This window comes from Scatophagus argus, chromosome 6 (genome assembly GCF_020382885.2).
Source record: "Scatophagus argus isolate fScaArg1 chromosome 6, fScaArg1.pri, whole genome shotgun sequence".
Taxonomy (NCBI): Eukaryota; Metazoa; Chordata; class Actinopteri; family Scatophagidae; genus Scatophagus; species Scatophagus argus.
This window is the reverse complement of record NC_058498.1, coordinates 11,761,613-11,778,553: the sequence shown is the minus strand read 5'-3', so window position 1 is coordinate 11,778,553 and position 16,941 is coordinate 11,761,613. Positions and strand designations below refer to the sequence as shown.

General features: G+C 40.7%; 1 protein-coding gene across 16 annotated transcripts in view; it reads right to left on the bottom strand.

The window, feature by feature from the left end:
* The window catches only part of adgrl2a (adhesion G protein-coupled receptor L2a), a 93,382-nt gene that overhangs the window by 29,509 nt on the left and 46,932 nt on the right, over nt 1-16,941 (bottom strand). For 9 of the 16 annotated variants that reach the window (XM_046391055.1, XM_046391061.1, XM_046391059.1 and 6 more), the window contains exons 4-6: nt 13,389-13,498; nt 8,058-8,072; nt 6,105-6,905 (exon numbers count right to left, since the gene is read on the bottom strand). In XM_046391055.1, coding sequence (XP_046247011.1) covers nt 6,105-6,905; nt 8,058-8,072; nt 13,389-13,498 — 926 coding nt within the window. The remainder of the gene's footprint in view (nt 1-6,104; nt 6,906-8,057; nt 8,073-13,388; nt 13,499-16,941) is intronic. The other 7 variants (XM_046391057.1, XM_046391058.1, XM_046391062.1 and 4 more) reach the window with 1 other exon arrangement.

The window sequence follows — 16,941 nt, the reverse complement described above, 5'->3', positions numbered from 1 at the left end:
TTCTACCAATAATAACAATAATACACAAAGGAAATTGGATTACACGTCTTTCACTCTGCGCTGCATTTGTAGCTGCGGAGGGGAACACACTGTATGATTGTTGGCGTATCAGCAGTAAATATGAAGAAAGCTGAGTGAAAATTTGTATAATTTCCCATGAGTCGTATCCTTGTGAGGGTGTGTACTGTATACGTCCATGTCTTGGGGAGCAAAACCTAATAGCTGGATTATGTTATTTACTGCTGTCTCCCATATTTCTCATTGCATTGATTCATATGGACACAGGCATGCAGAGTGTACTCCCACGCACGCACTCACTCACACACACATACGCACCCTTATAAACACATGTACACACTCGCACACAGAATGACACCAAAGTATAGAAAACAGACATAGCAGCTGCCAGACTACAGCCTGCGTTTTTTTTTCCCTCCTTGCAGCTTCCTCTGTACTGTACGTGCCTCAAATTTCAAGCATTAACTCTAAGAGTGCCGAGCAGACTGATATTTAATGCTGTGCACACAGAGGGGTGTCTATTTCAGGGGTGTTCATCCACACACACGCGGATACACTTCCAAACAGATGCACATACATAAAAATGCAAGCACGCAAACCCGATTAGAGAAACACAGACACAATAATCAGGCCTGTGTGAAATAAATCTCCTCAAAGGCGTGTGTCAGGGAGTGATGGGGGACCATTGTGATGTCTGAGTAATAATTCTTTTAATACGTCTTGTTTCACAGTCAGACCGTAATCAAACAAGAGACTGCGGATCCCCTTGGCTACAGGGCTCAGCGTAACCATAATCACATCCCGCACTTTCATGTAAAACAACTTTGTGACATTTTAAATCATAACCCCGGGTTTGCTGTTGCCCACATGCTTGTACGCTGACGACGACGATCATTTGGCCACGCTGTGTACAGCAGCAGCGGTGACGAGCAGCATGGGAATATGAGAAAACATTATCTTGAGGTGTGTTTTTGGATGAGGAGTGAAATGCTCAACCTCGTGCGGAAACAACTGGCCCCGGTGCTGTATGACGTTTGGCTGCAGAAAGAGCGGCAGAGATCAAGATTAGATTTCAGAAGAAACAGGTGACCTCCTGGCCTCCTGTGCTGTGCAGACTTTACTGTCACCAGACACTGGGTGGTTAGGTATTATCCCATGAAGTAATATCACAGACACTGTGAACAAGACTGTAAATCCCCATCGTGGGATCACCTCCCCTCCGCCCCTTTTATCGCCTGAGTTAAATTCACCCCTATATCGTAACCAAGAATGAGACCAGTGGGTCACAATGTAGACAGAATTACATCACACTGTATCATAAAATGGTGGGTAGAAAAGCTACATGGGAGGAATAAAGAAAGGTAGCTGGCATATAGGTAGATCCTGTAGTCCAGCAGTGAAGAATGAGGCCTTTAGCTTAAGATACACCCCCCCCCCCCCCAGCAGTGTCCCAACATCTCAGAAGTTCTTCATAGCTTCACAGCTCAAAATATTATCATTATCTGGGCAAAGCCCCCCAAATTATCTGGGATTTATGTACATCTTTTGGGTGCTATACCAAAACAAGAGACTTGTTGAATTAACCTGTCACTTCTACCCACACACTGCTTTAAGGGTTTAGGGGTCAGGTCAGGGGATTTTTACACAGACGCTGGGCGGTTTTCTGCAGATTGTTGAGCACCGTGAGGTATTTGATTTGGTCTGGTTCTGCCTGGCTGGGTTTGTTTAGTCAGTAAATATCAGTGTGATCCTGACCACAACCAGCAGAAGTTTAGGTAGATGGATGACAAAGAACCAGAGAGAAGATGCTTACAACAACAGCTTTCTGTCAAATGGGTAACAACATTTACATCGTTAGTTACCAATATGTGCAACCCCAGACTTGACAGAATAAGTGTCAGGCAAAATGTTTTAACTGAGTAGTCTCACTGGAATCTAAGCACTGTTGTAAACTGTTCCCGAAATGGATAAATATTTCTGCAAGACAAGACTGGGGAATGTGTGATGTGCATGATGGCCATCTTTGTGTGTGTACACACACAACAGAAGGCGCAGTGAAGGATTTACTTAAATCCTGTCATTTAGTGTACACTGTTCTCATCAGGCATGATTTGAACAGTCTGACCAAGGCTTTAGGCTGACTTCAGGAGAGAAGCCAAACAGACACATATATGTGTAGACATGCACGCACACAAATGCAAATATCCAGATGTAGGGCACAGTTTATGGATGATCACAGAGGAGGAGGACTGAAAAAGAGCAACGGGAGTCTACAGGCAGAAGGACAAGGGTAAAAGATGAATCCTAAAAAAGACAAAGAGAGGGGGAGGGAGAAGAGAAAGACAGCCAGAAACAGAGAGACTAAACCCAATACAGAGATGAGATGAAAGAGAGAGACAATAAGATGGAGTCAGGCAGAGAAGAAAATGACAATGAGAATATGACAGGAGCGCAGAAAAACAAAAACAAAAAGGGTGATTTTCCACATCGATATCCTCTCTCTTTCACACCGCTGTGTCCACTTGGACAGCTGACAAGGGGTTGGGTTGGGGGTGGGGTTGTTTGTCCGGGTAAACAAACAAATTGGCCATTTTAACACATCCCGACCAGCACCACTGGTGAGCATGCAGGAGACAGAAGTCTCTGCTATTTTAGCTGAACACCTCGGATGGCTGATGTTGACGTTTTAAGTATCCATATCTCTCTCTCTCTCTGTTTTCCTTGCTTTCTCTCTAAATGTTACCATGCATAAGTTGACCTCTATGTAAGCACTGGAGAAGACAGGAATGAATCATAGTGGTGCTTATTAGAGAGCTGTATATTCATCAGACTATAAGAGGTAGGCTCTCTGGGGTGACTGCTAATGCATATGACTCACAAGCATCTGTAACAGCTGAGCATTTTTGCATTGTAAAGCACTTTCCCGACACACAAACTACAGGACATTGTTTCGACCACATGCAGAGTTTTGTGAGCTAATTGGCAAGTCGCGTCAGTGAGCCACACCTTATAATTTGAAACAAATTGGGTCGTTCTCCTCCTTACGATCCCCGCTTGCAAATATATAATTTGAGGATGCAGCAAAGATTGAAACTGTATGCAAATGTATTGACATTTGAACAATTAAAAGAGGAGGTCTTGATTTGTGTGGGTGTTAACTGCAGCGCCAGGGGCTTTTATGTGGAAGTTATTCAGAAACTAATTTTCCAACAAGGGATGAATAAAAGGTATCCTAGGCTCACCTGTGTCCCATTGAGGCAATGATACAGTGTGTTTGTGCACACTTGTGGTAAAAAAAAAGCTTTTGATACACTTACCCAGTGGGTTGAGGCCACATATTGAAGCTTGGCATGAATAAATGCTCCACTGAAATGGGTACATAATGAGTTTTCTCTGGGAATACTTCATTTAAATCAATTTAATCATCTCACTTACAAGAGGCGACAAAGGAGCATATCTTTTTATGAGCTCCTATATACGTACAAGAACGAAAACAGGCATGGAGCCACAATTATATGAGTGGATTATGGCGTGGCCAGTCAAAGCCAAGAGACGGACTTACTGACCCATTTAATGTCCACTTTCAGTGGAGCTGCTTGTTGGATGTGACCCCATATACTTCCCCATAATCCTACAAGGGATGATCTTGCCTCGACACGAGCAGCGTTATTGGACTTGACAAGAGCCCGACTGTCGGCCACACAGGGTCTTAACATCACTTTGATGTGACTGCATTGCATGACGACGTGACTCGTGAGACGGAGTTGTTCGTGTACTTGAAAGAGTGGCATGTGCAGCGTCAAGCAGGAAATGCATATAGTATCAACGTTGCTTCCTGGTAATTACAATGTTGATTTCATTCTTGTGTACATGCTTTGAAATTTTCTGGAAGAATATAAAAATCTGTGATTGAATTAAAACTTGTGGATCCATTTTTTTTGTCTTTAAAGTTTAACAGATCAATTAACACATCTCTTGTATCTACTTTAACAGCTAAACATGCTCTGTTGTGTCAAAAATACTTTCTGCTCATGCATGTGCCGAGCTTTCTCATTTGAAATTTAAAATGTTCTTTTGATTTCTGGTTTTCTTTTCTTTTTTCGAGTCAAGCGTGGCTCAAAACATGCTCTTTCAACTTTTAACACCACAAAAGCACTCTGATAGCTCGTTTCAGTGCCTAGTGAAGCAGACGCTGAAACGAGCATCAAGATATCACAGAGAGGGCATCCAGTGACAGCCAGAAAAAAAGTGCCATCATTTATGTGTCAACATCAGCCATGTGGGAGGACAAGTTTATTGACATCTTGATGATCATCCTGGACCATTCTGCCTTGCACTCATCGACTGCAACTCAACATACATTAGTCAGCAGCAGGACCAGGCTCATGTCTCATTTGTCAGGAAGAGAGGACCGGGTACTTGTTGACATTAAAATAAGGATGTGAGAATACAGGAGCCCAGAGAACCAAATACAGTACATCAGGTAGTGTTTGTTTCTAAACATGAGCTACAGGAAGGCAAGTGGCTTCCGTTGGGTGCTTGGGAGGTCTGACTGTAAAATAAAATACTGAAGTATGTTTCACACAGGTGCAACACACACACACACACACACACAAATAACCATAATATAGTGTTATTTCAGGATCCTTTTAAAGCCTCTGATATCTCTATCGGTAATCAGTGTCCATTCAGAATATGAATAAATCAATTGAGCATGCAGCCTGTCTGTGCACGGCTTATTTCAAGAATCCATAACAGTTAATCTGAAAATAAAGGCTGCTGTTGTGGAGGCTGCCGCTTGACTCCTTAATAATCAGTTTACTGTATATAAACACATAATGACAAGTCAAGACGTGCTCCAGTATGTTCTTATTAGAGAGCAGAGAAAGTGACTACTTTTACAGCGGCTGCAAATGCAAAGCTCTGCTTGTATTATGTTTTGTACAGGGCTCAAATGAGGAAACACCTCTAGACTGCGGCATATTCCTCAACGTTTCTTCCTCTAAATTTACTTGCAGAATGCAAAAATTGTATTAAAATCACATCTGTTAGTGTCTGTCTTTCAGAGATGGAAAAATAAAAACAGTCCACCTGTGCATATTAATTTTGTTTTCCACCCTGGACTGCATATTTTGTCACAGTAAAGCTTGCCTTGGCCTGGCTGGATTGATGTTGTTACACTGGCTGAACCCAATTTAGCAGCCCGTGTCCTATCAATAGAAAAGTGGACGAGCAAACACATTAATAAATATTGAGCTTTCGGATAATCTGTGGAAAAGTTGCTTGACCTCTGTGGCTCATCACTGACTGTGTTGAGCATTACGTGGATTTAGGATTCTGGGTGTGGAGGGGATTAGGATAATTACTGTTATTATATTCTCATTGTAAGGACTATCACATGTCTAGGCTAGCCTCCCCTCAGCTCTTGACAGCTAAATTAAAAACATACACTGTTGATGTGACCCTGGATGATTGATCCTGCTCCCTCGTGCTAACTATCTTGCTCTCTCTAAGGCCGAACCTTTAATCCATACAGTCCACCTACAGAGTGTGAAGTATTTTTTTTAAAGGCCAATGGAGAATTGGAGTTTCAGCATCACTTGGGGAATGATCTAACCTTGCCCCAGGCCAGACTTTGCACCTGTCCGGGCATGTATGTTTCCAGAAGTGAAAATATATCTCTCTGTCCCTGTCTTACTCTCCCTAAAAAAAGGGGATATGCTAGCAGGGGTCCCTTGAGCCTTAGTACCAGGGACTCAGGGAACGCCCGGATGGTAAACCTCCACAAATCCCCTAGATACTGATCCCTTATGATATGGTAACTTGCTTCAAGGTGTTGTTTACCACAGAGCCCCGCTCACTTCACCCCTGGAGATGCTTTCCTACACTCCAAAGCTTCCGTAACATATCTAGCACATATTAGATTCTAAATTAAAAATCAGTGAGCTGTGACACTTAATACAGACATGGGGAATACCGAAGGAATATCAAAGTGCATTTGACATTAACTAAAATCGCAATTTCAGCAATGTAATTTAGTAATACTGTAAATTATTGTGGTGAGAGGGGGTCGACTGTGTTCTTACCATGTGCCGGGTCAGGTGGGCCAAACTCCAGATTGTATCGCAGGATGTAAAAATTATTCCATACATAAAGCTGGTTATCACGCGGATTGTAATCCACAGCTGCAATGTACTGGTACTGGTTGGGAAAGTGGATATCAACGTATTCCCCACGGTTCTGTTTGGTATTGTAAATGTAATCAATCAGGCTCTTGCTGACCTCACTTTCATTGTCTTCGTAGGTGGAGCGGACCACATAGAGTACTCCGCAAACCATGAAGGCATTGGAGGCTGAGCGCTTATCATAGGCCGTGTCCCAGGTAGCCTCGAAACGCAGCGTGTAGGGGTTCAACTGGCTGATTACCATCATGCCATTGTTCTGCTCTGTGGCGTAGATCACCCACAGGCCATTTTCGTCTACCGCCAGGTCAATGTCTGTTTTACCACCCCACTTGTAGGGCGACGTGTCGTGGTAGTTGGCATTATTGATGATCGCCTCGCCACTTTTGATCCGAGTCCGCAGGTCAAACTTCACGATGTTGCGGGTGCGCTCCTTGTTGAAAAACACAGCCCCGTCGTAGACCACAAATCCGGTCCCATCTACCCGGTGGGGCAGCTTGTAGGTGATGGTTTGTCGGGCATTTTGGAAGTCATCCAGGGAGGAATACTCAATGAGTGTGTCTGTCCTGTATGGAGTCCAAGGCATGAAGTAGATTTTGTCGCCAGCTTGAAGTGGGTCTTTGCACCAGGCACCAGCTTGTTGCTCCGCTTCAAATACAAAGGAAGGATCACCGACAGCTTTCAGAGTCCCAGGACAAAGAAAAACTAGTAATGGAAGAAGAGTAGAATAACAAACACACACAGGTTAACATGTGAAAAACAAAACCTGACAAAACAATACGCAACATCCATGTAATTTCTAACGTCTTCATTTTGTTTGATTGTTTGTTTGACAGGTTGTCCACGAGGAATGGGGACAAACACACATTAAAGAATGGCCAAAACACAACTAACAGCTATAGCCAATATTCACAAGCAGTATAAGGAGTTTGGTTTTGTGCATAGAAAGAAAAAAAGAAATAGAAAAGTTATTAAGCATAATGTTTAATTATATAAAGTAGTCTGAAACAAAAAGAAGTTTGGCCTCAAAGACATTTACTGTTGGGAGTAGAACACAAATGAGGGGAAATACAACAAAAACAAAACAAAACAAAACAATTGGTCCTGTAAACAAAATAAATAAATATATAAATAAACAAATGCAGCCAACTAAAGTCACTTGGCAACAGACGGTAGAGGTTATGAGACAGCAGGAGTCAACGAAGTCTGCAAACGTTTGTGTGTACTTTGATGTATATCAGTAACACCATTTCTACAGGTTACACCTGAGAGGCACGTCATTACGAAATGGTGCAAATGTCACAACCATTAAGATTTTAAAAACTTTTCATTATGGTTCTCTTGAGGTGTTTTGGTTGTTGCTCTGAGGCATAGGAGGCATAAGAATCAACAGAGAAAAGAGCAGCAAGTGGTCAGGTGAGAATAATGGGGACAAAAGTGAGAAAGAGGACGAGGGGGGGGTCTCCGAGGGAGAAGGGACAGTAGAAATCAATAGCTTGAAAAAAAGGGCCAAGAAACACTGTTACTATGGCATGCTATGGAAAAGGGTTTGGAAGCCAGGCAATATGAGATTCTGCTGAGTAGCAAAAGCACCCAGGGAGAAAGAGGAAAGAAAGCCCCTATGGACTGCAGCCAATATGTCCCCATTTACATCTTTTGGCTGCTTGTGTGCTGCCTTTTTTATGGCCAGCCTCACTTCCCTTGTTGAACTACACCGGCCGTTAAGATCACAGTAAGAGTATTCTGACGATAACGTCTGAGATGCGGTAGTCAGGGGGCCACCATGGGAAAATAGGTAGTTTACAGCCAGATGCCACAAAACAAGGAGCTAGGGTTTGGATCGTGTCTGTTATTTACCTTTTTGCTCCACTTCTATTTTAAGCGTTGGAAGAGAGAATGAAAGGGGTGCAAGGGGGAAAAAAAAGAGATTAATATGAATTAACGGTCATCGCTACGATTACATTTGCAGAAACATGAGACATGGACAAAGACGGGTAGACCTATTTAGAGAAAGCAGGAAAGTCATGAGAAAGGTGACACACAGTCATCAAAGACCTGTCAGAAAAAGGGTTTGATTAGAACATCGAGAAGAGCTCTCATCGTAGCAACTGGTTTATGGCACAGTGGTGGATGGATTTTATATTTGACAGGCTGCCAACTGCCTGCGAGTAAGTGCTAGCACTAATGGCTTAACTTCTAACATTCGGAGGTAAAAGATCTTTGATTTTTGTTTGATACATATGCAAGCAATTCTGGGAGAATGAGCTCTGATTAGTTATAAATATTGTAAACATAATTACAAGTCTTAAAAAAAATGAAAAACATTTTCTGAGACTCAAATTCGTCCTGTGGATACTACATTAAAGTGATATTTATTGCATCACTTTATTTATCTTAATTATGATTTCACTCAACTTGACTCTGTTTTGCTGAAAAGCAAACCAAGCTGCTTTCAAACTGTATTCTGTTTCAATCCATGCACCACCATAAACCAAGCCCATTTTCGTGGGGAAAAAATGTGTCATTTCTTTTTTTTTTTTAAAAAAAAAGAAAGCCAAATATAAAATAGTATATATGTCTTTGCTAGATCTGTTATAGATTTGAATACAATAAATATGTCATTCTATCATTTTGAAGCATGTAACAATTATTAACAACAGGACCCCCTGTGTAACATTTTAATTTTAGCGTTTTTCAAATTATGAAGCCATATGAACACAGAAAAAAAATAATGGTGGCCTTATCAAGGAAGTAAGTAATCAGTGTAAATCACTGGAGCAAAGTACATTAATATAGCTTTTGCGCACTCACTGCTGAAACATATTACATTCCTCAGTACAGCACTGCACTTTATTTGCAGAGTTATTTTGTGCTTTCCAATACAAGTCTGCTATAAACTGGCCAACATGGGCACATTCAAACAAGGCACTCTAAAGGCAACTGTGCTCAGAAGCATTACCCAGTCCATTAATCTGACATGTCCATGACTGATTTATAGAACATATCTCAAGGCTTAAAAAGTACAAAAGAGACGTGTTATTTTTAACTGCAACAGCAAGACTGAAAATTATTTATGACTAGTTTACAAAGATTCTTCCAAAAACACGTTTCTCAGGGTTAGTCTAAAGCCGAGGTCAGACTACAAGACTGTTCTGAAGACAAGTCATGTCTTCAGCAAAACAGATGGTCTGCTTGCTGTTCGATTAGCAAGGCGGGGACATCACAGAAAAAGTAGAAAAAATTCTTTACCTCTTCTTATCAGATGATACTAAAGCTACAGTTAAAACTAACACAGGAATGTAGTTTATCTAATTTCATTGTTATGAAACTTCTTTGTCTTGAAAAGTCATTTCTGCTTATTCAGGCACATATTTGATGCAGTCTAATTAAAAATTTATTCTTTCAACAACATCGTTGCACAGACTGCTTTTGTTAGTTCTTTTGCCCTTGATTCACACTTTTATCGGTTTTTGGCTCCGTCTTTTCTCAGATTTCAGTCTCAGATAAAGTCCCAGCCACAGAAGACCTGCGAGTATCACTGTTGAAATGCTAATTGTACACATTTTTTGGCCAGTTCACACTGTGGGATAACGTAGTCAATCATAAATTAGGTTCTCCTTGAATCCTGAAACCCTCTGGCTCCAATTAGTGCAGGTTCATATTACAATCTGTTTTAATTGTTGAGTCTGACCTAGGCTTTAGCGGCAGAAAAAAAGAAGAAAAAAAAGAAAAACAGTGGAAACTAGAGATTCAGAAGGATCTGCAAATGAAAGAATGCACGGCAGTCTGGAGAAGAAATTTAAATGTGTTGCAGCTAACTAAGAGATCAAATGCGGACAGGAAGCAAACAAATTACAAATTACAAAAGCAGCTACAGAGTTCTCAGGGGCCGCCTCAGCCACATGAAACACAGGAGGCGAGAATAGGACAGAGAAAGATGACGAGAGGGAAACCTGCAAGGAGAAGGAGAACACATGAAGGAAGACTTGATGACGTTAGTGGAAATGTAAAAATAGCGATCAGTGTGATCAGAAATCGGTCAGTGGATGAAGAGAGTGAGTCAGATAGACGAGGAGGTTTCCTGCAGATTGCACAGGGGAAGGGAAGAGAGTCAGTCACATTTAATATTGCAACATTAAAACAAACAAACATGAGACACATCCCATCCCACACTAACCCCAAAAACACTTTCTCCACTACACATCACACACCTTCTAGGGAATTCCTGCTGACTATTACTAGCGTGACTAATGACTATTACTCTCCACTGTTGATAATCAGGTGTTCCATCTTGATATGGATGGATGTCTGCTGTCAACTGCAGACCCAATCAGTTGCTTCAGTGTTCAGTCTAAATTAAAGCACCACGTAAGGTACACTGATATATCAAATACGGAGGAAAAATTGAGTACAAAACAATAACAAAAAAAAAAAAAAAAAAAACCAAAGGGGACCCAAAAGTCATGCTGTTAAGGCTTAACTTCAATTTTCATAATCTGGCCATCACTGTCACATGGGGCAGGGGGTTTACTGGCATTAGAAAGTGATGAAAAATGAAAATATTACCACTGAGGAGTATTTATGCCCACTGGCACGACAGTTTAGCAAGGACAAAACTCGAAAGGAAACTTTTTCCTTTTAAACATTTTTTTTTTTTTACGGTTTCAAAATAGCTTGCAAAGAGCAGTCTTCATAAGAAAAAATTGTCTTGGCTTTTATGTCGCCTGATTCAACCAATTATTCAAGCCAATTCAGAGGACAAGTCAGTGCCAGGTGAAGGCAAAATTTACATCCTTGGCTGGAACATGAAAATAATGTTACTAATGAGGGCAGTTCATGACAAGAACCAAATTATGAAACCGAAAGGATGAAAATGGCGAAAATGTAGGGAACTTGTTGCAAAAAGCCACTTGCACAGAATTAAAAAATCCTAAATTGCCAGTGTGATTATGCAAAGGCTCAGACAACAGAATGAATTAATATGACGTCGCATTACATTCAGTCAGAAATAGATGAAAACAAGTGTTTATTGTGTTATGTTAATAAACTGGGACAGACAGACTTTAAGGGGCAGCAGTTGCAAGTCAGAATGAGGACACTGTCTGAAGTCCCGTCGCTGATCAGCTTAATGGGGATTTAATACGTTTTCTTGCAAAACAACTTCTCAAGTCTTGTATCCCAACAAATCCAGGGGATCCTAAGCTCCTGAACCACTGCAATGTTTTTAATCACAAATCTTGCTATCTGGCATATGATATATTCCATCTGAAAACTAGAAAACTGTAGTGAGGTATTTGCTATCCCATCTAAAAACTGCGGTGAGGGTATGCGTTGGTGTGGAAAAGCTCAGTAAATCTTCCCTTATGATTGCCTTTCTCTGCATTAGTCTGGCTCTACAAAATGATCCCAGGTATATGGATTTTATTTTGGGGAAGAGAAGACAGAGGGTCGGTAAGGAGGAAGAAACATAACACAGAACTTTGCCTGCAAATCACAATCTATCACAGTTTACAACAGGGCTTGAGTGGGGAAAGGCTGGACTGGGCTTTGTGTGGACTGGATCAGACTGGGAGAACACTAAGCACTTACCAGGGCAGTTGCGATAGGATACATTCTGTGTTCTTGGTCCTATTCTGGTTGGGCATGGACCTTAAGAAGCAAAAAGACGGGGCTACAGACATGCATGTTGGAAATAGCTTAGAGCGAAGTGAGGACCTGTTTGGAAATTTGTTAGACAGGCTTTGCCAGGACTGAGAGTCCTTGAGCAGAAGTTTACTGTTCAGCACACTACAGCAGGCTTGACTGTTTCCTTGGTGCAAGAAGGAGGCAAAAGACAATCATAACAGTGGGTGGACATGAGTGCACCTTGAGGCTAATCCTGCTATTAAGGTTTGAGGTAACACAGCAAGACACAGGATCGATACTTCACTTAACTATGAAGTAAGAAGAAAAACAAAAAAAAAAAAAAAAAAAGGAAAGAACAAGCAGAAAGGAGTTTAAGAGAAAAGCTACAGGATTTGTCTTTTCTCAATAAGGTGGATTCAAATACTCATTACTGCTGATTCCATTTTTAATTACAGGTCTTCAAAGCCTCTGAGAGGTTAACCTTTAAGTTGTAATGAGTTCCACCACGTAATGATGTTCACTAATGCATTCTGATTCAACACTAAGGGGAACATCTTGGACAGGTATACTGGTAATGAGCAACGTAGGAAAAAAATTGTTACATGTTCTTGAAATATAAAAATGTACTCTAGACCAAAGGTGCATTATTTATATTTGGGCTAAATTTTCCCTTTCAGATTATTCAAAATGAACAACTATCTAAAGACACAAAATACTCAATGCTACAAGAGTTAAATGCTCTTAATCTTCCCATCACTCCCTCTCTAATTATTTCAGTTCCACCTGATTAGTGATTCTGGCAAGTCATCTAGATCTTTATCATTAATCAGTTTGTAAAGGTTACATGCGGGATTTCCTTCACAAATTGCAAATGAACATGGCAGCTTAAAGGACAAAGGCCAATCTAAAGATTGTTTGGGAGCTGAATGGCAATGAATATTTTAGCCTCAAAGGAGCAGACAAAATGTTAACGCCATCTCTTCAGATGAAATATTGCCTTGTTGACTTTCGAGTGGAGCCATCCTGTTCTGTTACATAATGAAGCATCTGTTAGCATATTTCCAACACCTGTTGTATGGACATATATTAAGCCATCAAGGTGAGCTGTGTTTTCGCGCCTGATAGACTTCTCCGAACAAGACTTGAGTAATGAAACACTCGCTTGCCATTGCGGAGAGTCAGCAAGACTTCCTTCCTCCACCCTCCCTCTATTCTGCTACCTCATAACCAGGCTCGTCGACCCGCTGGAAACACGGCGAGCACATCAATAATAAAAGGAGTACAGAAGAGGACCAAAGGGTTTTACAGGTCATATTTCATGAAAAGTTCATGGTGTGACACAGGAGGACGAAGAGAAGGAAGAAAAGGGTGCAAGAAGGTGTTGCAACATGATGAGAGCAGACTGTCTGGACATTGCAGGAGGAAGAAATGGGATGGGTTACGGTGTGACACAGAGGAGAGAGGGCAGAGAAGAAGAGAGAAAATGTGGATGGGAAGGGAGGCGGTGGGGGGTGGTGGGGCGAAGGGAAAGTTTTCAATTCATGACAGTAGGGTCATACTTACTGTAGGGCACACACTCATACTGGACCTCCAGGTACTTGTACGTCCCTGGGCAGGGGTCAGGGAAGACATCTGAACCCGTGATCACAATACATTGAGTCCGATTGTTGCACCTGACAAGAGGGGGGCAAAAAAACAGAGAAACAGAAACAAATTTAGGAAAAGATCTCTTGTATCTAAATACATATAACTCAGCCTTTTCATGTAAATAGTCAATGGAAATGAAATGCTTAAATATTAAAATAAGTAACACATCACAGGGAAAAAAAATACAAAAACAAATGTTCTTATGTTCAAATTGGACAACATTCACATTCCCCAACAAAGGAGTTAACAGCATCACCAAAAAGGGCTGGTGAGCTGCTGTCACCATGTAGCAATGTATTTTCACTCAGCACTTGCCTGTTGGGTCTCAGCTATATGCATGGTGTGAAAGAGGTCCTTTGTGAGCTTTATTATTCTGTGTGTCTTTTACAAGAATTTGGATAATCTGTCTGACTGTGTACAGGCCACTGAAGGGATTCAGTAATAATGCAGTGTTGCCTGTATAGTCAATCACTGACCAACAGTGTATTACACTCCTGGTTTTCTGGGTTTTTGAATGAATATCGCAGCTACATAAAGTTTGGCACTGCTTCTGTTCTTTCACTTTTTCCCTGCTAGTCGTGATCAAATCTAATCCCGGCGGCCTAATGTGCGTGTGTGTGTGTGTGTGTGTGTGTGTGAGTGTGTGGTGTTGTTACACATGTAACTGCTTTCTAGGAATTAGAATAAAATGAATTTTGGAATAAAAAAGGCACATACGCTTAAGTAAAAATCAGATAAAGCATTATTCACACTGGGCTACAATTGCACAGGGACCTCATGTAATTTTGGAATTTCCACCCCTACGTCTGTATTTCATGGGGCACATTTGACCAGGATAAACAAAGCCTGTGTGTTTCACTCAAATGTCCTGACTTATTGATTTGAGCTTGCTCCTTCTCTGAATGGGCCTACATGCTGAGTAGTTAGATGAGGCTCTAGAATTTGCACCCAAAATGCCATCAAAGGTCTCATTAATGATTTCTGCTGCAGCCTCTATAATTCTCTACCCAGAAGTGAAAAAAGTACCAAATATTCATCATGGTGTGTTTTTTTTTTTTATTATTTTTTTAAAAAAAGAAAGAACAGAAAAAGAAAGAAGGAAAAAAAAGTATTGTTATGCTACATGTTCCTTCACATGGGAGACCAAATACTCTAGTGAAAACAGGATTTAAAATTAGATTTCTTACAGAAACAGAATTGTGTTTTAGCCATCATATATATATACATACATATACATTTTGTTTTTCATTTCACCAGCCATTCGCAGCAGTGCCAAAAGTTAATTTCGGTCGCTGCCTTGAACATCTGGAGGGCAGACATTCTAATTGAGCGCGAGCCGTGCTCTGAAGCCAGGGGAATTGCAGGTGACCACCCTTTTGCTGTACTGAAATCATGATAATGACATCAATACCCCGAGCAAGTCGTCTTCGCTACCAGGGGGACTTGCAATTCTATTGGCAACGTGAGGAGCCAGATCAATATCTCTGCTCTGCTGATTTAGCAGGGACCAGGGATGATATTTGTTTCTTCTTATCACAGACCAGTGCGCCCATTTACAGCAGATCATTGGAAAATATATTACTGGTTGCATTGTATTGTGCTTTGGGTTTTGCCTTTGTTTTGGGCTGCTGAGGTAATCACTGCTCTGTGTCCAAATGTTATTAATGTAATATTAGGCAGTGCAGTGGAACAGCGGAGAGTTGCTTACTGTTGACGTGTACAGCACAGAACAGACACGGGGGTCTGGAAACTGGCTCTGTTTAGGTTTCTGATTGAAAACAACCACATTTTAGCTGCATAACATGAACACATGCAGCAACAAATGGCTCCTGTGTTTGAATAAAAAACAGACCAAATCACTGTGGCGGCAGAGAAAGGAATTAACCATTACTCTTTCATTCTTTTCCAAGCACAAAGGCAATTCATCTCTCTCTTCCTCCTGTTCTATTTGTCTACATCAGCACATGCCCAATTAAAATAGTTCGCACTTTTTTCAAATACATTTGATGGAGTGCATTTTTTTTATCTCAGCTAAAGATATAAAATGGATTTTTATTTATTTGGCTTTTACCATTATATCATATCACAGATCCGTAACGATACACATTTGTGTCTACACCTGTGTGTGCATCTGCGTTTAGTGAAGGTCTCAAGGGGAATTTCACTATATTAATGACCTTCATGTGTGATAACAGATGAGAATATCAGCATATTGTATTTGTTTTTATGGAAATGAATTACTGTTTTGGAATTAAAACATGCACCTCATGCTGGGCCCATAATATGCTGCTTGTTTTTGTGGGTAATATTTCATGACTCTGCAGCACTTTCCATATATTATATGGTCATTTTGATGATTCTGTCCCCTTTGCTCATGCATACGCATATCATGCAGGAGCAATATAAATTACAATGCTTTAGCTAACAGATTCCAATGAGACTGAGAAATGAAACCTGGTTTATGTTAGGCACATGAAACAGAATGAATCAAAAATAAAATTCATGGCACTAATGAGACATAGACCTGCCATCGTTTCTCAGCGAAATGTATTAAACAACAGGACGCAAGCACCGGAAGCAAGCAAGGAAAAAAAAAAACCCTCATATTTCTCTTGAAACAATGTTGACATAAGTGTTGATAGCTCCTCCTGATATATTGCCCTAATTTTAGAGCTGTGAAGAAGGAACGCCCTGATCCACAGGATTGTGTGACTGATTCCTTCTCATCTGTGAATCCTTGGGCATCTCCTGAGACCGATTGAAAAAGCCCTAATGACTTCGTCTATGCATAGTCCTAGCCCTCAATTTGAAGGAGAGCATGTAATTGAAATTCCTACCATAAAAAGTTCAACATTTGGGCCTGCCAGGGCACAGGTCTCAATGTGCACACTAATTAAGTACATGTAAAATATGATATCTCTGACTATCTTTTGATAGTCTGAGGCTATATAGTAATTAATCATGTACATAATGAATATTAAGTCAAAGGAAGCATTTCTCCACTTTCCTCCAGAGTGAAACATTCTATTTCTATAAATACCTTGACTGCTCAACAGGACTTTTATGAAGCAGTGGAAGTGGAAAGAGAACTAATTTATTTTATTGCATAATGCAAGCAAAAAGATAATTAGCTGGCCCGAAAAGCAACTCAATATGAAACACTTCTGAGGCAAAAATGTCGCAAGTTAACGTTTTACTAGAGTGACACCACACAGTTGTTTGGTAATGTTTCTGTACTGGCTTAAATCGAGACAAATGCACATGGCCTTTTGTTGACTTTTATTTATTTATTTGGACAAATTGGTTCGGCTACGTCAAACTCATCTGTGGCATGATTTAACAACGGCTTTTCCAGTTTTAAAAAAAACTGAATAACTATAAAGTATGGTTTCCAGACCTTTACGCCCTGAATATGACTAATCCACATTGGCTAAAATCCCCAAGCTGTATCTATCTATAAATTACTTTA